This window comes from Squalius cephalus (genome assembly GCF_949319135.1).
Source record: "Squalius cephalus genome assembly, chromosome: 9".
Classification (NCBI taxonomy): Eukaryota; Metazoa; Chordata; class Actinopteri; order Cypriniformes; family Leuciscidae; genus Squalius; species Squalius cephalus.
Window position 1 is genome coordinate 21,068,171 of NC_137130.1, and position 22,134 is coordinate 21,090,304.

Below are 22,134 nucleotides of genomic sequence, written 5' to 3' on the forward strand. Positions count from 1 at the left end.
CACAAAAAAATAAAAAAATAAATAAATAAATTAAAAAAAAAAAAAAAAAACAAGACTATATCAATTTATCCAAATTTATTTGCAAATTTAGAAAACATACAAATTATGTCACAGCTTCTGGTCTTCAGGCACAGGTCATTCTGTCATTACAGATTTTTGACCAAATATGTTTTTTCAGGCCTTCATCTCTGTAATGCCATGATAATGTGAGATAATAACAGATGTACGTCTCATGAGCAGCTTCTTAAAACCAAGAAAGTATAAACGTAAAACATTTGAGGAGTCAAGTACATTCTGTTCATACATAAAGTCAAAACTACAGTGAAAAGGGATTGAGAGGACAATGCTTCATTGGGAATGTAAACTGAAGTATCCATCTTTGACCCATTATTCGGTTCACAACCATCTGATTGAAAAACCCTTCCTTTCCTCCAGCACCATATCCATATATTTAGAAAACAAGACAAAGAAGCATGACAGGACAATTGAAACTCAATTTAGTAAAATTAACCTGGCCATTTTTTTTTTATCTTTTTCTTTATAAATATTCATCTCTCTTTTAGCTCTTTCAGACATACGGACAAACATACATCATGATGATGAACAATCAATGAGCAGGAGTATCGTAATATATATATATATTTTAAATCTAGGAAAACAAATGTTAGCTTTACATAAAATGTTAGTATCCCCATGCTAAACTGCCAAAAAACTTTGATAGAATATACGGTTTTCCCTATTTCCACTCTCAACATCTCAGTCTGACCCATTAAAGGCAAATGACATGCCACTCCAATCTGCTTTGCTACAAAGTCTGTTATATATTTCTGAGGCCAGACATTCAAAATAAACACAGGTTCTGGTGTACAAGAGGACAAAATGCTGACAAGAAAGACAAGAAAGAAAAACAGATCCAAATAGGAAGCAAAGGCTTGCTTAGGACAGTGCATTCAAAACATTCAAAGAAGTTCTGGTGACATTTTACACTCAGGTTGTACACATTAATAGTTAACCAACTAAAAAAAATCAATGATGTTTTAATCAAGATTAATACGTGCTGTAAAATGTTAATTTCTACATTTACATACATTTAAATGTTACAAATGTATGTTAATATTAGTTAATGCATCATCAACTAAGAAGTAGAAAATAGAAAAAGAATATATTTGTGAATTAACATTAACCAAGATCAATAAATGCCGTCAAAAAGTATTCCTTGTTAGCTCATTATCCTTAATGCATTAACTTATGTTAACAAATACAACCTGACTGAAAAGTGTTACCAAAGTTCCTCCAGAGACATCAGTCTAGAGAATTGACATGATGAAAGAAATATTCAGTGTTCAGCTGCTTCTGAATAAAGCTGGTATGCTCATCTGTTCCTCGTCATCATTGGCTTGATCTTGTAATCCTCAGATGTCCTCTGTGTTCTCAGAGAAGCTCTATTGGGTGATTTCACAAAAAGGACAGCAATGCTACGATCGTCAGACTCGAGCGGTTTTGTTGTCTCTCTCACACATCATGATGAGGTGGCAGGACTGGGCTGACGTCACAGTGACTGAGGTTAGGACGGTCCTCCTATGTGATCTTCAGAGTGCTACCATAGGTTTGCTGTACCACCACCTGCACATTGTCAAGGATGAAGTCAAAGGCCATGCTCCATACTGACTCTGAGGACTGCTGCATAAGTCTGAAATGAACAGTTCAAATCATCAGAAAGTCCAATCGATCTACAACCCCATTTCCAGAATATTTGGGACATTTTGTAAAATGTAATCAAATCAAGAATCTGTGATTTGTTAATTCTCATTTAACTGACAAATGTACAAAGAAAATATTTTCCAATGTTTATTTTGTAAATATAAACAAATTTTGATTTTGATGGCTGCAACACACTCTAAAAAAGTTGGGACAGAGGCATGTTTACCACTGTGTCACATCACCTTCCCTTTTTTTTTTTTTTTTTTACACTTTTTAATCATTTGGGAATTGAGGATACTGTTTTGCAAGTGACATTTTTACCCAATCTCGCCTGATAAAAGACATCTGCTCAACAGTCCGTGGTCGTCGTTGTCTGATTCTCCTTTTCCTGATGGGTCACACATTTTCAATAAGAGACAGATCTGGACTGCAGGCAGGCACATCCCTTCTATGGTGCAAAGTGTCTAGAAACCACTCAGCTTTAGCATGTGCAGAATGAGGCCTGGCATTGTCTTGCTTCCCAGGAAAGATATCATCTTGGTGCCATTAAATGTCTCTGTACAATCCCAATATATGCCTCCACGTCAGTGGTACCTTCATACATATGCAAGTTACCCATGCTGTTTGCACTGATGCACCATAATACCAGGACAGATGTTTGCTTTTGAACCTGTCATTGATGAAAGTCTGGAAGGTCCCTTTCGTCTTTGGGACTGAGAATGTGATGTCCATTTTTTGCTGAAACATGGACTCATCACATCAGACCACAGCACACATTTCCACTGTATTTTAGACCATCTGAGATGAGCTCGGGCCCAGAGAACTCGCCGGCATCTCCTGAAGTATAGCTTTCTCCTTGCGTAACAGAGATTCAAGTGGCATTTCTTGATTCAGCGTCAGACTGTGTGAAGTGAAAAGGGTTTTCCAAAGTACTCTTGAGCACATGTGGCTGTATTTAACAGAGTAGCATGACGGTTTCTCATGCAATGCCATCTGAGGGCTCAAAGGTCACACACATTCAACTGAGGTCTCCTATCTTGCCCTACACAGACTGAGATTTCTCTGGATTCCCTGAGTCTTTTCACAATATTATGTATGGCAGATGATAAAAGAAAAATTCTTTGCAATCTTGTATTGAGAAATGTGATATTTGAATTGTTTGACAGTTCTCTCATGATATTTGGCACAAAATGGTGAGCCATGATGACCCATCTTTGCTTGCAAAGACTGAGAAGCTCTTTTACACCCAAACACGATTCCCTCACCTATTACCAATTCACCTGCTCATTGAGGACTGTTTCAAAAGAGTTGGATAATCTAACTTTGATAATCTTTTATTTTGCCTGTCCCAACTTTTTTGCAGCCAAAATTTGTTTATATTTACAAAATACAATTATGCTGTTCAGTGAAAACATTGGAAGACTTTCTTTGTAATTTTGTCAGTTAAAAAAAGGTTCAAGTGAATTAACAAATACCAGAGTCTTGATTTTATTGCATTTTACAAAATGTCCCAACTTTTCTGGAAATGGGGTTGTACACTAACTGTTCAAAAGTTTGGGGTTGGTAAGATGTTTTATGTTTTTGAAAGAAGTTTCTTATGCTCACCAAGGCTGTATTTATTAAATCAAAAATACAGCAAAAATAGAAATAATATTACAATAATAATAATAGTATTATAATTTAAAATAACTTCTATTTTAGTATATTTTTTAATATGTAATATGTGATGGCAAAGCTGAATTTTCAGCATCATTACTCCAGTCTTCAGTGTTTTACATGATACTTCATTTTAATATGCTGATTTGCAACTCAAGAAATAGTTCTTATTATTATCAGTGCTGAAAAAAGTTGTGCTGCTTAATATTTGTGTGGAAACTGTGATATGTCTTTTTCAGGATTCCTAGATGAATAGAGAGTTCAGCATTTATTTGAAACAGGCATTTTTCTGGTAAAAATAATAGATATCTTTACGGTCACTTTTGATCAATTTAATGCATCAATGTTTAAGAAAAATATACATTTCTTTAAAAAAATCTTTCTGAACCCAAACGTTTGACCGGTAGTGTATATTACTGCTTGTGAGATTTATGATGTATTTATTGCAGGAATCAGTGACGGAGAATTCAGAACAATACCTCTTCATGTATTTGATGACAAGGTCGAGTTTCTCCAGGTCTTTATCATCCACGAGTTGTGTGCAGTACTTCACCACCTGCAGAATGTCCTCTTCCATTGGTTCTGTGAAGATGCAGCACCGCACAATTAAACCAGGTGCACAATGCAAATATATACTAGCATTTAAAAAAGTTTTGCTGTTCTGCCGTACCTGAGATGGTAGTGACCCATTCACGAAGCAGAGTTCTGATGTCACTGAATTCATAAGCTCCAGCTAGGGTCGGGACTGGGCGGGGATTTAATTTGGGCAGCGTCTCTGGGACATCTGTGCTCGGAGAGGACGGGCACTGTACATTTTCAGTCTACCAAAGAAAAACATCTAAGATAAATCCTTCTTCCCCCCCAGAATTGTCAAAACCTTGAACAAACGCATTTAATGTCAAATGGCTTAAGCGTCAATAAACTACAGTATAAACAGAAAAATATTATAAATAAAAAGAAGAATATTGTAACTGGATTAGGCTTACTTTGAGGCCTTGTTGTTTGAGTGGCAGAGGAATAAATTTGGAGGGGCTGGATTTGGCAGGGCTGTTTCCAGGAAATTGTTTTTTTAGTGGACTTGGACCCTTTTTGGCAGGACTAGCATTTTTCTTTTTGTAGCGGCGCTTTAATTTCCCCACTGCCGGCTGCTTTAGTTGAGGAAATGTTTTTTTTTGTTCCACTACAGAAACAAGAAGGCAAGATTAGAGACACTGTATGGTGTGTGGTAGCGGTTGATTACTTAATTCTAGGGGAGACACAGATATCAAAACTCTTGATAAGATGATAATTATTGTCATGTTAAGTTATAGCTACATTGTTAATAAAAAGTCAATTATAACACACAAGGACTAAATTTGGGAATCATATTGTAATGTACAGTATAAAAGATGAAATCTGTTAAAGAAAAAAGTTAGAATAAGAAAAAGATAAGTGCTCATAATAATAGAGAAATGACATCTGGGATGTTGTTTAGATTGTTGCACATCCCAACTTATTTTTACTCACCAGTGGTACCTTGAGCTTGAGCGTTTCCCTTGTTTCGATAAGCAGAGCACAGTTCTTCCTGAAGCTCTCTGGGAAGTGCTGCAAACACATCTGGGTCAACCTGTTAAAAGTTCAGTTTTAGGATCTCTAAAATACTAGTTTCTGATGGTCAGTGTTAACACCATTTCACCAAGTTTCCCCTTTGTAGTTGGCATGTTAATAGCATGTACCTGAGAGAAGTCAGGGAGCTCTAGTATAATGCCTGTTGTACATGGTTGACCTGGCTGGTTTGGGAGCTGCAGTACAAGGGTGCCAAGTGATGGGGCTGGAGGTGGAGAGGAGGTTCGAGGCGGGGTTGAGAGATGAGATGAGGTGCTTGGCTGCTCCTCTCGGTGTCTCCAGGCCTGCTCCACCTGTTTCCTTATGTCTACAGGTAAAGCTTCTAAAACAGACAGGTCCACCTAATATGAGAGGGGAAACAGGGGCTTACATTTGAAATGTCACCATTCAAAAGGTTGGGTTCAGCAAGATTTTCTTTTTTTTTAATTAAGGCTGCTTTTATTTTAGAAATCCTGTGAAATATTTTAAATAACTGTTTTCTTTTGTAATTTATTTTAATGTATTAAGTATTAATAAATATAATTTATTCCAGTGATGCAAAGCTGAATTTTCAGCATCATTACTCCAGTCTTCAGTGTCACACAATCCTTCAGAAATCATTCTAATATGCTGATTTGCTGCTCAAGAAACATTTCTTACTATCATCAATGCAGCTTAATATTTTAGTGGAAACCATGATACATTTTCATGATAAAACCCAGAACGTTTTTTTTTTAGATCCTGAGGTGCACTCAAGAACCTAACCTGAGAGGGAGATGGCACCTCAATGCTGATGTTTAGGCATGCCCTAGCATGGTTGGGGGTGCGTGGATGGTGAAATTCTCCTTTACTCGTTCCAGGCATTGGATCTGAGCTGGTGGAGGGTAGTGGTGATGATGGAGCAGTAACTCTCTCCTGATTGGAGGAGAAAGCTCTGGATGAGGAAGGGCTGGTTAAACCATCTAAAATACAAGCAACAAGGAATGTTTGTTAAGAGTCAGATACCAACATCAATCCTATACATCATATCCTAAATCAAGGTTTTTCAAATCCGGCCCTGGAGGGTCACTTTCCTGCAGAGTTTAGCTCAAACCCTAATCAAACACACATGAGTGAGCAAAAAACAATTAGATGAGTTTGTTCAGGGTTATATCTAAACTTTGCAGGACAGTGGCTGGATTTGAAGAACCCTATCCAAATCAAACTGCTCTGACCTTGTGCTAGAGGCTCTTTCCTGGGGCTGTGGGCAGGCTGTCTGGCCTGCAACAGGTCTTTGATCGAGCGACTACGAGAGGCCCCTTGTCCTGATGGGTCTGCATGTGGTCCCTCCAACTGCTGCACCTGCAGCCCCACTCCCCTCATGTCCTTCACATGCAACTTCATGGCATGGAATAACTTAATGGCCTCTGCTGCAATCAGCTGACCATTGTCTGTGGGCTGAGCTAGTAAAACAGACCTGCAATGTGACAGTAATGAGAAACTCTCAAATGTATATCAAATCAGAGCTCAGTTATCAGTCAATATTAGAGATTCTTCGAATTAATTAAATCAGTTTCGGTTGATATTGGATATTTAATCCAATGCTAATCTCCCCTCTTTTTACATTTAAATGACCTTTGCCATCTTCTAAAGCTCGTATAAAGTATACATTTTTAAAAACACTAATAGTTTCATTTCTTAAGCAAAATGCAATTTTTTTTTTTTTTTAAATTTCATACTTTACATTACATGTTGTGATGCCTAAATTTACTTGCAGCCTTTACAATGACTGATTTAAGTTTTTAGTGCTTTTTTATTCAGACAAAATTGTATATGATTTTAATATATCCCACAGCATGAAAATAATTATGATCAGCTTATTTCAGCAGGAATGTTTTTTTATTTATCAGAGAAATTCTCCCCATTTTCTAAATGCATGGTACTGTGAATGAATCATCCATGCATATAATGTTTTCTGATCTCATTATTCTTTATCAAAACATCATAACTTGAATCTCTAATAATTTAGTCTGCTTAAACCCACCTTTTTTTTTACAATCAAGTTTTTTAATTAAACCAAATACCTGCCCTACATTTTTCACTCAAATTTTACGTCACAAAACAGAGGAAAAGATTTGTTGCTACTCCTGTTTCAACACAACTTTAAATGTCAGAGTATCACTCCCCATAACCAAATGGCAGTGGTTATTTGAGAAGACTAGAAGTGGCAAATTTATCCTGGTGCAAGTCACCTGGCAAAGTTGTCGCATATCCCATGACCACCATATTTGGCTGGCTCTATCGGAGCCCCTGCTTTTCGCACCATGACCTTAAGTGTAACCCGGCGACCTCTAAGCCCCGCCCCCTCCAACCTCTTCTGCACCTCCATAGACAAGTTAGTGAGGAAAGACTCCACCTCTTCAACCTAGCAGAACATTAGAGGTGATGGAAAACTAATGAGGGAGGTCAACAGATTTAGGACAATGACAGGTATAGGACGATTCGCAATGATTGCTGTAACTTGTATACTTCAAAACCTGTGTGAACCGAATGTTGTAGTTCATCTCTGCAGACACAGACTTTCTCTCCTTCTCACTGCGCACAGGCCTGTCATCCAGTCCCCTGCAAAAACGAAAGAGCGTCTGTCCCGTCCGTGGCCCAAACTCCTTTTGCAGTCGAGACATGGACAACTGCTGCAGGTCACTGCAGGTACTCACTCCCAAGGAGGTCAGCTTGGAGTTCATTGAGCGACCCACACCTGCACACAAGCATGCAGAAGCACAGGTCCACATGCACACAAACAGCAATAAATTCTACTGTGAAACTCTATTTTCAGCTTTAAATACAATGCCATTCAAAAGTTTGGGAATCCAGAAGAAAAAGTTTCACCGTTTCAACTAAAATATATTGCAGCAAAACTGTTTTCAACATTGATAATAATAAGAAATGTTTCTTGACCACCAAATCATCATATTAGAATGCTTTCTGAAGGATCATGTGACACTGAAGGCTGGAGTAATGGCTGCTGAAAATTCAGCTTTACAATCACAGGAATAAATTAAATTTTAAAATGTATTAAATTTAAATCTTATTTTAAATTGTAATAATATTTTTGAGCAAATAAATGCAGCCCTGGTGAGCATAAGAGACTTTACAAATTTTACAAACACTAAACAGACCCTCTTTTGGACCCTTTGAATGGTAGTGTATGTGTAGGATGCAGGGTTATTATAGTTTTGCATTTTTCATTAGTTTTTATTTTTATTTCGTTTTGACTTTTTGTTTTCAAATTCAGTTTAGTTTTAATTAGTTTTTAAAGTGGGTTTGCTAGTTTAGTTTAGTTTTTATTTTTTGAAAATGCTTAGTTTTAGTTTAGTTTTTATTAGTTTTAGTGTTAGTTTTAGTCTTTTTTTGTAATTTGGGTTATTTGTCAGGGGCAAGATTCAAAAAAGTCGGAAAAAGTATTGTGTAATAATAAAAACATAATACAATTTTAGAAAAAAATTCACACCCCATTGAAATTCCTTTACCTCTTACAAAATCCACACGCTGTACCAAAAATCTACACATCTTCTATACAGAATTCACACCCTATACAAATACCACAGCTGTACAATTTTCACACCCTATACTAAATTTACCCTATGGGGAGAGTGGGGTGATTTGTGCCAGGGGGGAAGTAGTTCCACCCCTTGTTTCTGGAAAACCATAGAAGAAATTGGTCATGTGACCACATAATTTTGAAAAGCAATCACTTTTACTCATCCTCCAAAGAAGAGCGACACATGGCATGAGAGTTAAGCACATTTTAGTGCAAAAAACTGTTTTTTCCCTTTCAAAGTAAAATTTCTATGATTAAGGTTTTTTGATTGTAGTGTCTGAACAATTATAGACAAGTTTGAAAACATTTCACACATGTCTTAGTGCTTTAGTAGGCTACACAATGAGTCTATACAGTTAGCATGATGTTAGCTCTTAACTGCTGGATCATGCTAGTTTTTCAAACTTGTGGGTCTGGGGTGATTTGTGCCAAAGGGCATGGGTTAAGTTGTGCCAGATCCAGACCACCTAGACCTACATTCTCACAGGGGATAATCTTGAGAAGTGAGGAGATGGGCATGCCTCATCATTGTTTGACTTAGGCCTGCCTGCTATTTGTTTAATTTAGCCAACACTGATTTCAGTTTTGAGTTTGCACTGAATGTTATTAAAGAGAAGTTTTATTCCGTTTTTAAGTGGCCTATGTCACAGTAGTAAATTAGCCTAGTCACTTTATTCTTATATGTTACATAATTGACAGACAGCGCTATGTCAACAGGCATCTATTGCCAAAGCCTTTTTGCCTGAAATGAGTCACAAATATCATATATTGTGTTGCTATGGTGCTCTAAATGGTTGCTAGGGCGTAGCTTGATAGCTTCACAATGATCCTGAGAGACTGATTGGTCGTCTGAGTAAAATGAGCCCGCCCCCTTGTCTCTATGACACTGTGATCCAGAGCAATACAAAATCCCAATGCAATTGACCATAGTAGGAAAAACGCATGCTATGGTATTCCAGGGTGACAATATCTAAATAAACCTTAAATGAGTAATTTTGTATTGAATTTGTCTTGCTTTCATATAGCATTACAGTTCATAACATTAAAATGTTCTGTTTTACTTCAGAAATCACTGGCACAATTTATCCCAATGTATTCCCCTAAAGGCACAACTTCCCCCGCACCAGGGGCAAGTTGTGCCATGAGACCACTTTTTCCCCAAAAGCTATATTTCTGAAACAATTTATTTCAGATCCAAAGTTATTGTTCTCAGGGATGCACCACATCCTGAAATATATGTACATCGTTAAGTTGAAGGAATTACTGCCATGGCCTCACTTTAAAGTCACTTTGAGTAAAAACTGGCACAACTCACCCCACTTTCCCTACAGTCAATAGCCTACTCATCTGGATTGAAGCAGCAAACATTAAGTGTAAAAGTAAAAAAAATGACATAACATTATTTAATATTTGAATCAAAGCTTATATAGTGTTTTGACATCGACAACCACAACCAAAAAGTGCATTTTACCTCAAACTTGCGACAAGTTAACTTTCTAAAAAAGGCACAATCGCTTCTCGGGTCGACATTAACACACTGACAAAATTATATTCAGAATTTAAAATATTTTGATACCACTTTTCAATGTGTGATTGTGTAAAAGGTGTTCACGAGATAGAGATACTAACCTTTAGCGAACTTGCTTTCAACGTCGAACGAACACTCGTTCTCATGGAGACGCGGTGTGCACGGAGGGGAGGGGCTGTGTGTGTGTGTGTGTGTGTGTGTGTGTGTGTGTGTGTGTGTGTGTGTGTGTGTGTGTGTGTGTGCGCGCGCATGTAAGAGACGGAGGGAGAGCAGGGAAAGGAAATACAGCTGAACGAATACGCTGCGTGTTTTAAATAGCGTTAAAAAATGAAAGACCTTGACAAAGACGAAAACTAAGGACATTTACTCTATAATTTTATTTTATTTTAGTTAGTTTTGCCAAACACACATTACAGTTTTAGTTAGTTATCGTTTTTTTGTAATGCCTCGTTTTTATTTTTATTTCAGTTAACGACAATGTTTTTTCCCATCTAGTTTTCGTTTTTTCGTTAGTTTTCGTTAACGATTATAACCTTGGTAGGATGCTCTGTTCTCACCAGGCAAACTGGAGACGGGTTGATCCCTGATAAAATCATCCACTTCCTCTGACCTGAGGAAGTACTGTCCATTTGGTTTGGCCTTACGGGTCGCCATCCGAGCAAGAAGGATGTTGGAACCTGATGACAAGTATAAGGGAAGTTACAAAAGCCTTCAGAGATAAAACAGCACCAACAACTACATTACAATATGACACATGGTCATTAAACTTATTCATGGGATAGTTCACCCAAAAATGAAAATTGTGTCATCATTTGCTGACCCTCATGTCATTCCAAACCTATATTACTTCTGTAGAAGGAGATCTTTAAAGAATATCCTGGCCACTCTCTTTGGTATGAAGCAAGTAAATGAGGACTGGAGCTCTTAAGCTTCAAAACATTTCTTGAGTTTACTGAAGCAATAGAATAGCTTAGTGTGAGTAACAAACCAAAGTTCTTGACATCAGCTGTTTGGCATGTTCACATGAGTACATTAGAAAGCACAGTGCTATTGTATGGCTTGAGCAGACTTGTGGAATATAGCTCAAAAGTTTTATAATACTTTTACATCAAATTTCACATTCATTGTAAATGCATTGAAAAAGAGCAACCAGCACATTCTTCAAAAAATTTCCTTTTGTGCTCCATGAAAGAAAGAAAGTCATACAGGTTTGGAACATCATAAGGATGAGTAAATAATGACAGAATTTTCATTTTTTCATTTATAAAGTCTCTTACTCATTCCAACTGAGGCAGAGCAACCAGTCTTCTCCTTTATATCTTCACGGATGGCCTGTGCCAGATCATCAGGAGTAACCCCCAGCTCAACCAGAAGAGCCGTGGCGTCCACCAGGGCCTCATCACAGCTTAGTGCCTCAATGTTATGAGTGTAACTATAAAACAAGCAACCATGAAGCAAGAGAAAATGTTTGTCTACTGGGTTTAGGAATAACATAGCAATCCAAAGAAAGTTGTAGCAAACATTGTATCTGTTACCTGGCCAGGGTCTCATACAAAGTCAGTGCCACTTCTTTATACGCCTGGAAGTCATACGGGACAGACTGCAGATCAGGACAGAGCTGCTTAGCCCGGCCAAAGAACATGCCGTTTCGCACACCAGCCTGCCTGTAAGAGTAACAGGAGTAACAGGTACTGCTAGAGGTCAAACTGTATTATGAAAAATTGCCATGGACTTTTAAATATATTGTAATCTACAGTTGTTGAGAATGGAGGGCCTTGGGGTCAAAAATGTTAAGAACCACAGGTGAGTTTCGAGTTTCCTGGTTTACCATATTTTATGCACTCTTTTGTAATGAATCACTCAAAAGTAATTTATTAAATGTTTATTGTTATCTGCCGTCGGAATGTGCCAAAACGAGTTGCTATGGCTTGCTTGACTTATAGACTAGCATTCTAACATCATAATCTTGCTTTCTAACCTTATCTCCACAATTTCTTTCTTCTTGTTGCAATTATTCTTCTTATTGTACATATAAAAATCAAAAAGTTTAAATCAGTAGTCCCATATCCATAATTGTTACTGTTACAAAGTAATTGATATATTGGAATTACTCCCCTATATTGCATTTGCCCCCTGCCCCTAAGGAACTATCTGTACGTCCCTATATACGTTGTATTGCTTTTATAACTTTACTGTACTTGAAGTATGCACCTAGCACTAGGAAAATACCTGTATCAGATCAGGACTCTGTATCAGCAGATACTCAATATCAAATGACTCAGATCGGCGGCACAAAGAAATTGATCGGGACATCCCTAATCTATGTGCTAATTTACTCCTAAATTTTCAAAATGAATAGCAGATACATACATTTAAAATGTAAAAATCTTTAAACCTATTTTTTGGGGGGGGAAATAGACCAAACTAATCAAGGACTCATGTTGCAAAAGAAAGTAGCCTGGCAGGTTTACAACAAATACCTGGCCTCATAACTGCAAGAGGCAATCTCTGCCATTGAGAGGGCGGCCAGGTCCAGATCCACTCCATTACTGGGACCTTCATCACACTGTGGAGATGGGGTCATCTCAAGATCATTATCTGTCTTCTCTAAAGCAGAAAGAACAATGGTCACCTAAATACAAACTTCAAAATAATCTTTAATAAATTAATTGTGATTTCAAGCTAAATTTAACCAACATCTTTCTTCTAAAATCTGGGTTTACCTTTTCTGTACTGATTCTGTTTCCTCTGGTAGTACTGAAACTCAAGCTGAGGATTTGCACCAGGTCGCTGTGCAACACGGCCAGGGCCGCGGTTACTTGTCACTGCAACCGGTTTCCCTGGAGTACAGATTGATCATCAATAAAGCTCAGTTTATCAGTTGCTATCAAATAAGCTGCAATAAGAAACTTGAGCACTTCCCTCTAACTGACTGAAACGTACCTGTGAGATCTGGTCGGTGTCTGATCCCAACAGATACAAAGAAGCAGTCCATATCCACATGAAGAATACAGGACTGACGCACCTGAGGAGCAGCCATTAAGGAACCTGTGCCAAAGAGAAATACAGAAACTTTTTTTTGCAAAAGTCTGCATCACAAATACACATTTCTCAATAACAAAAAAAAAAAAAAATACACAAACATAAACCACAAAGACAAGCTACCTGAACTGCAATTAGCTTTGAGCTTCTTTAGTTTCTCTTTTCCAGAGAAAACAGCTCCTCCTGCTACTCGCCGCCTGCTCTGCAGGGAGTTCACATACTCAGAAAACTCATTACGCCATGTAGAAATATGATGCAGCCTTGAGTGAGAAAAGAACTCTGATATTATTCCAGCCTCTGCTCTCTGCGCAGTTGAACTTCCTGACTGGTTACTAGAGTTTGCATGGATGAAGGAGTTAGGGGTCATGTGATAACTCCCATTTAGTCGAACTCTTGTCTGATTGCCCTTCTGAGGGGCAGCTGAAGTTCCTGGATTAGATGTTGGTTCTGGATGGAGTTCTTTTTGCATATTGTGAGGATCAGGCTTCTTTGCAGGGCTGGCTGTGGATATCAAGGACGTCTGATGGGAATTTGCTTTTGATCCAGCAGAAGAGCAGCTGGGCTCCTCCCTGTCCCAGCATCCAGCCTGTGGGAGGTGGGACTGAAGGGACCCTGTGTCAACAACATGAGGGCGATGTTCTGCAAAAGAAACTAAGTCCTGAGGCTTTAAGGCACCATTCACAGGGTGTACATAACCGTTAGTTAACGAAGTGTCTTGTGAGCCTCTTGGCAAAAGGGCACAGGCGTTGTCATAATCATCTCCATCATGAATCCCATTAACTCTGGGCCTCTCTGCATCCTCCTCAGAGGTGATGCCATTTCTGCCAGACAAAAGGAGAGAGAACAAGAAGATACAATATTAAATAATTATCCAAATGTGTTTTTTTTATGAGGGGTGTAAAAACATGGCCCATGGTCGTGAAGCAGTTTTAACTGACCCGCAGGCCAATACAATACACCGATAACAAATGGGCGAAATCAAAATTCTATACTATGTAGTCTAAATAAATGTGGAAAAAATAAATAAACACTAAATTCAATTTTTTTTAAATGCTTCAAGTTAATTTAGAAACGAACATAATGTACAGTGTGAAAACCTGATACATTTTTTTTAGATTAGATTATATTTAACATTATTACATTTCAGTATTTATACACCTAAAGACTTTAAATGAGTGTTACATGATAAAGTAATCTAAATGTACAAATTGGGTGAATGAAGACATTAAATTAAATATCCAATATATTTCCAAACACAAACAAAATGAAAAATGAATCAAATAATTTGTTGTGTTGCATGCTATTTATTGGATCTTATAGTAGCAGAATTTGTTTTTTTGTTTGTTTTTTTTAAACTAAGTGCATTTGACACTCACGTGTGCCAGTGGATCCCTGGTATATAGCATACTCACAGTTTGATGTCTAACTGGTGATTAGTTCGATCAGTGAAGTTAGCCGTGTGGTTAGCGTGAGTGGATTTGAGAACTTCTTTAGAGAGGGTTTGAGTGTGGCTGGGCTTGAGACTGTCTGACTGAGGGTGGCTTGGACTGGGTTTGGATGGTCCATGGCTAAATGACGGATCCTGCCCTCGTGCACAAACACTGGCAAAGCTCAAGCCTTTCTGCTTCGTATAGAGCTGATACTGGATGTATGAAAGTTGGAAGCCTGCCTTTATACTGCAAAAAAAATATATATATATTAGTATTGCTATAATATTGTGCTTCAATTGCTTGCAAAGTGCACTAAAGACACACCTGTCTGTGATCCACTCTGGCCGCACTACTTTCTCTCCTTTGAGCTCTTGTATTTTGCTGTTGGGGAGGTTGGTGGCAATGATATGTGTGGTTTTGGAGCGAGTGTAATAGAGATGGAACTGCCCGCCATGCAGCATCATCAGTCTGCGCAGCTCATCCGCACTGGGAACTGCAAACAAAAAAAACACACAATACAAGGTTCTCAAAACGGTAGAGCTATGTTCAGCTATGGTGCTCAATTGGGAAACATAAGTTTGAGTCCAGCCTGCAAAGTTTCCCAGAAACTATTTCACTTCATATTCCCAAATAATTTTGCACATTATTCTATATAAACAAATCTACAGTTGTGCTCAAAAGTTTACATACTCTTTGCAGAATCTGCGAAAATGTAATTTTTTTATTTAGTGCTGTCCTGAATAAGATTTTTACATAAAAGATGTTTACATATAGTTTACCATAGTTTATAAAAATGACCCTGTTCAAAAGTTTACATACTCTTGATTCTTAATCCTGTATGTCGTTACCTGGATGATCAACAACTTTTTTTGTTTTTGTTTTGTGATGCTGCTTCTTGAGTCCCTTGTTTGTCCTGAGCAGTTAAAATGCCCAATGTTCTTCATAAAATCCTTCGGGTTCTGCAAATTCAGCAATTTTCCAGCATCTTTTGCATATTTGAAGATCTGAGATTTGAGATCCATCTTTTTACACTAAGGACAACTGAGGGACTCAAACATTCACTGATGCTCCAGAAGAAAACGATGCATGAAGAGCCGGGGGGGGGGGTGAAAACTTTTGAACAGGACGAAGATGCCCAAATTTTTCTTATTTTGTTAAAAACATTTTTTTTTATTTTTTTATTTAGTACTGCCCTTCGAAACAGAAGATACTTACATGTTTCCTGGAAGACAAATTAAGTGCAATTTACCTTGATCTTCAAATTCAAAAAGTTTTCACCCCCCGGCTATTAATGCATCGTGTTTCTTTCAGGAGCATCAGTGAAAGTTTGAACCTTTTTTGAACCTTCCCTCTATTTTCCTCAGAGTGAAAAGATGGATCTCAAAATCATATAGTCACTGCTGGAAAAGGTTTAAATATGCAAAGGATGCTGGAAAACTGAATAATTTGCTGGATTTTATGAAGAACATAAGGCAGTTTAACTGCTCAGGACAAACAAGGGACTCAAGAACAACCATCACAAAACAAAACAAAACCAGCCGTGAATCATCCAGGAAACGACACACAGGATTAAGAATCAAGGGTATGTAAACTTTTGAACGGGGTCATTTTTATAAATTCAGCTATTTTTTGTCTTGTGGACTATCCGTACACATTTATGTAAAATATCTTTTTCAAGACAGCACTAAATAAAAATTAACATGCCATTATAATGATCCCTCTTATTTTGTTAAAATTATTGATTATCAGATTCTGCAACGGGTATGTAAACTTTTGAGCACAACTGTATAATATAATATAATATAATATAATATAATATAATATAATATAATATAATATAATATAATATAATATAATTTAATTTAATTTAATATGTCAAGTGACAAGTCACCTTTATTTATATAACACTTTATACCAGTGTTTCTTAACCGGTGGGTCGCAAGACCATTTTGAGTGGGTTGTAGAGTGTGTAGTCAAAGAAAGAAAAACAACAAAACATAATTCTAAATGTTTTTTCTGGTGCGAGGCATTAATTTTGTTGACTCTTCAGTCAGACAGAGTTTAAGTAGAGAGTGCCTGAGAAAAACGCACTGTCCTGATTCAGTATCTGCATGTCAGTATCATATATATATATATATCATATATATATATGTTCTTCAATAAAATCCTTCGGGTTCTGCAAATTCTTCAGTTTTCCAGCATCTTTTGCATAATTGAACCCTTCAGGAGTGACTGTATAATTATATATATATAAATATAAATATATATAAATATTAGGGCTGTCAAAAGATTAATCGCGATTAATCGCATCCAAAATAAAAGTTTGTTTTTAATAATATATGTGTGTGTACTGTGTATAATTAAATTTGTATATATAAATACACACACATGCATGTATATATTTAAGAAAAATGTGTTATTTATATATAAAATAATTATATTCATATATAATATAAACTATATAAATATATATACAGTATATGTATGCAAATATTTCTTAAATATATACAAGCATGTGTGTGTATTTATATATAGAAAATAATTATACACAGTACACACACATATATTATGTAAACACAAACTTTTATTTTGGATGCGATTAATCGCGATTAATCTTTTGACAGCCCTAATAAATATATCAGATCTAAATAATAAAAAGTATATACTGTATAAAGAAAATACTGTTATTAATTATTAGTATTATTAATACTGATTACAAAAACAAAGTATTTATAATCTTTTTTTTTTTTTTTTTTAAGTATTTCAAAATAATTAATAATAATAATAATGTTTTTTTTAAATGTGATTGCTTTCATTTTGACATTTGTTATCACAGCGCATGTGGGAGAAGTCTGACCTGTATATCCATTGACATAGATGGCCACACCGCTGAAGATACAGGAGGACATTCCATCTTTCTGCTTCTCTCTTGGGGCATCCTTCCGAAACTGCTCCTCAAGCTTACAGATCTTTGCAGCCATATAACCACCCTAAGAAAGAATTTAACAAACACAACTGTAATCTTAATTTGATTTTAAAAAATCCCATTTACAAGATCAAGTAATGCAAAGGCAAAGCACACAGCACTCACTGACCACACACATTTAAACAGTAAAAAAACAAAAACATTTCTAACCACTGGAAAAAAATGAACAGACTGCAATATAGAAACACACACAAAGAAAAATGTGCAGCGTCTGGCTGACAAGCGTTTGATTACGCCTCAGACATTCAATGAGACTGGAGGTGCAAGTCTGCCCTGCTGGCACGGCGACTCTCTGTCTCCATGGCAACGGATGGAACGCTGGGATTCAGGAGTTGAGCCTGAACCAATAAGCAGACTCACACACACACAAAAATACTCCACAATACTCACTCATTCGCTCCACCTGTACTGACAGGAAATTCCCCTGAACCTAATTAATATAACCTGAGATATGAAAACACACAAGGCATGAAGGTAACAACTGTTCTGTGCTTAAAAACTTAAAATCCTGTAAGAAAACAATTGTGATCCTGTACATGCACTGGCAAGATTCACTTTTACAAGCAAACATGGGATCCGGGGTCTGCTATTGCGGCTGTAAATGACTAAATCACTAACTAAAAATCAACAGTTACACCCTTTTGGGTCTCAAATTTGGTGGCAAAACACTATGGTTGCCATCTTATTGGGACATATTGTGATTGTAATGTTAGCAGTGAAGACAGAAGCTCTTGGAGTTGTTTATCCTAGTGCGGTTCTGCTCATGCCTGAGGAACATCATGATGCTGAAGCCTATCAAATCTCTTGCAGGGCTCGGACTGTGGCGGCCGCGGCAGAGCAGAGGTGCTGGTCACCAGTGAGGAAAATTGAGATTACTCACTGGTGTAATACAAATGAAAACCTGTCTAGACTCCAGCAGGAACACACACATACACACAACAGCGCTCACATGAGAGGGAACGTCCGCCTGGTAGGAAGGCAGTCGACGGTTATGTGGAAATCAAAGAACAAGTTAAAATAACAGTAAAAATAATACTTTACAGTGTTTACAGGGGCAGCCAGGAAAAACAACACAATACATCAGAGGACAACTCAACTGTAAAAAAAAAAAAAAAAGCTGCTTGCCTTCTTGATATCAATAACACACATTAAATAACAAAGAACAACAGACTCTTACCATTCCTCCCCACCCATCATCTTCACTGGCTTTCTTTCTCCATCCATCTCGACTCATACTGAGGGACCTGAAACACAACGATTCAAGAATGAGTCAAAATCTAAAAGTGTGAGCGATGGAAAATGAACATATAAAAATGAGGACACAAGTATCATCACACTTGCATGTGTTTACAGAATCAAAGAAAGGGAACGAGCTACAGTAAATAAAAAAGTGCTACCTCTTTAATTAGCAGGCAGAAGAGTGACTTCTTTAATAAAGAAAATGAAATGCATCTGAAATGCTAAATCTTGAGCGCTGAATAAGACAAGTCAATTTTTATTTGTATAGCACTTTTAACAATACACACTAGAGCTGCTTTACAAAAAAATCATGTTTTTGTTTATAATCATATCTTCTTGCTTTATAGTCACATTTAGCCAACTAGAGATTGGCAATAACATGGTTTACATTTGGCTACAATACAAACAATCAAGCAGTTGATATTTGCAAAGTGAAGTCTAAGTCTAAGCATATTCCTCTAAATTCCACCTCTTTTTGAAATAATTGTATGCATTCAGCAGACATCTTTATCCACAAGTGACTTACAGATTTCATTTAAGTTTGAATCCACTGTATTTAATGTACTGCATTGAATTCAGGTAAATTCTTATATTTTGTAGATGCATATATCTGAACTTTGAAAACAGTGAGGTCAAAGGTGAACGGAAAACACATGATCAGCATTTTTCTCCAAGTACTGCACACCTTACCAGAGCAGAGGTCATCTGTACATCTGTTCCAGTCATTTACTTTTATTCTTGACAAATTAATATATAAGACCAGCAATTCACTGTCTCCTTTATCATTTTTGCCTCTGATACAATTTTTTTCATTAAATGTGGTAGTTGAAGAGTAACGGAAAACATCCTCAGTAAGATGAATGGGAATGCTAACAAAGTTTTTAATGTTATTTACAGCCACATGCTGGATTATTTGTTTATCTGGCATATTTAGTAGTTGTGATGTGACACATGACACATTTTAACCCACTACTAGGTGATTCTGGATTGAACTTAACTATGGCAGTTCAGACAATCGGACCAAAAACATTTACTTAACATCTGATTCATTTACCAAGAATGTTTTAGAAGCCATACAATTTACCAACAGTTAATGCCAATGAAAATAACAGTAAAAAAAATCATAAAATTATTACTGCTGAAAATTTTGATTAGGTCTTATCTGGTCTCACAGCCTTACCAACCTTGTGTTCAGTTGGTTAGCCAGCTGGTCTTACTGCCTGACTAGCTGAAAAGCTAAAACCAAACTAGTCGTTTAGTCGTTTTGTTTTTTTTCACCAGGGATGTGTATTGAAGGCTTAGAAATGGAAAATTACAAATGGAAAGATTCACGTTTAGTGAACTGTCAATCAACAAGCAACAATGTTTATTATATTATTTATCACAGCAGTATGCCTTTTTACTAAAAGACAGTTACAAAACCAAAAGTGATAGCTCCCTAACACGAGTTATACTCCATCGCGGGTTTGTTTGTAGCTTTAGTTGAACACATCAGCCATCACATGGGACATGCCTGGCCATGTGAAAGACCACTGAAGTGTCTCGCGCTGGAAGGAAAAAACTTTGCAGTACATTTGGGAAAGAGAAATACGATACAGAAGATAAGTTAGTGGGACAGCTGATAGAGACAGTGATCAGACACGTAGGAGAATAAAAAGGCAAGTGACATTTCGTGCATAATAAACTGGATTGCCATCAGCGTTTTGAACAATGTAGCAGAAGTGCAACAGACATCAGATCGATTAGCTCAATACAGAACAACACAACTGTAGCGTCACTCTGCGTGTGATATTTGCGTTTTCTTTTGAAAAAGAAACCTCTGAAAACTGAAATTGTTGCTCACCAATTATCCCCCTTCTTTACAGATGTATTTTGTTCAAACCAAAGCGCCTTTGTTTCCGCTCTTGGGTTGCGTCCACCCCCTTTGCGTCAATTGTGAAAGATTACTAACAGAGACTTCGCGCATGCTGGACTCTGTCCATATCAACATGCTCCCGTGACTGCACGATTCACCCCTTTTACCATTCACTCGTATCTCTCCATTGCTAGCCGCTTGCTCTGCCAGATTCTCTGCCTGTTTTCGCTTAAGACCCTCCTCCTCCTCCTTCTTCTCCTCCTCCTCCTCCTCCTCTCAGACGGGGTCGCACAGTGACAGCGTTAGCCCTTGTCTGTATCTCACAGCACCATCAAGCGGTCCGTTTGTCACCCTACACTTGACGCAGAGTTCAGCTTTTGAATTTTAATCACGTTCTGCTGACGTCGCTCCGAAATGCTCCAATTACTAAGCTTGGCTCATGTATATTAATTAGGCCATGACGTTGTCGCCAGCAATAGGCCTGGCTCTTGAATATTAAGAAGAGAGCCTTCGCTTTTAGCAGGATTTATGATTCACGAATTCGCCTTTGATATTGTTGAATTTAACATACCATAGTGATCGAGCTCAATGACAAGCTTTCAAGGAGGATGTGAGGTGGTCGTTTTTACACCCCAAAGCTCAACCAAAATGTTCTGAGAATAGATTTTCGTTGATGCTAGTCTGAAAACTGTCTATGCCAGTCTGCCACAGACTGCTTGGTGTCCCAAGGTAACCTGGAGCTCAGACAGAGAGACTGCCTCATGAAATATCTATTTATAGCTCTGAGTATTTATGGCAAAATATATTACAATAGAGGGTAGGTTACATGACATGCTTTGTTGCGCATTATTAATTAACTGTACACGTCTTATGGCAAGCCGTGTTAGCATTTAATACCCTTTTCTGTCTTGCCCAATAAACTGTGCAGAATCAAGCATAGTCGTTGTAGTAGTACAATATATATTTGTGCCATATGACAGAAATGATAAGAGTGGTATGTACAATGTAAAAAGTGATCAGCTGACTTGACTCAAAAAAAGTGACGAAACCCATTGCCTTAAAATTCTTAAATGAATAAACTTAATGCGTAATTGAAAAAAATAAGTTAAATTAAGTTATGGGGAATTGTCAAGTTTTTTTATTTTTTTTATTACGCATGAAGTTTATTTACTTATTTCCTTACCTTTTTAAAGTTAAAGATCCCTTGTGTTGAAAACAAAATATTAAAAGTTTTTAATGTTGTTTATATGTCTACAGTATGTGGTGTTTTTAATATGCTTTAAGACAAATCGTGCAAATTCATGTCAACACCGTTGCTGAGTATTTTGTCCTTAAAACTGCAGTGAAAAAAAAGACAGTCTCAAAAACGTGGTTTGAAATTTCTGATGTCGCAGACTACCTTTTAACCAATCACATCAATGTGCTGGCGGGCTTTAGCATATCATTAACTATTCTCTCAGTCTCAAGAGAAGCTATCCCTGTATATTTCTGTGTTGATATGAAAAATCAGGAACATTTAGCAAAATTGCTGGT

At 37.2% G+C, this 22,134-nt stretch overlaps 1 protein-coding gene across 1 annotated transcript; it reads right to left on the reverse strand.

The window, feature by feature from the left end:
- Positions 1-60: 60 nt before the first annotated feature.
- rev1 (REV1 DNA directed polymerase) lies at positions 61-20,877 on the reverse strand. The gene is made up of 22 exons (XM_079881742.1): positions 20,590-20,877; positions 18,685-18,751; positions 17,379-17,511; positions 14,846-15,014; positions 14,504-14,767; positions 13,215-13,912; positions 12,993-13,097; positions 12,773-12,889; positions 12,530-12,656; positions 11,585-11,713; positions 11,327-11,481; positions 10,607-10,726; positions 7,458-7,678; positions 7,173-7,345; positions 6,156-6,397; positions 5,707-5,903; positions 5,073-5,303; positions 4,864-4,963; positions 4,344-4,537; positions 4,028-4,178; positions 3,837-3,939; positions 61-1,690 (listed from the first exon to the last, which is right to left on the reverse strand). The coding sequence occupies exons 2-22, from the start codon at positions 18,739-18,741 to the stop codon at positions 1,579-1,581; spliced, it is 3,798 nt and encodes a 1,265-aa protein (XP_079737868.1). The 5' UTR covers positions 18,742-18,751; positions 20,590-20,877; the 3' UTR covers positions 61-1,578.
- Between the last annotated feature and the right edge of the window lie 1,257 nt (positions 20,878-22,134).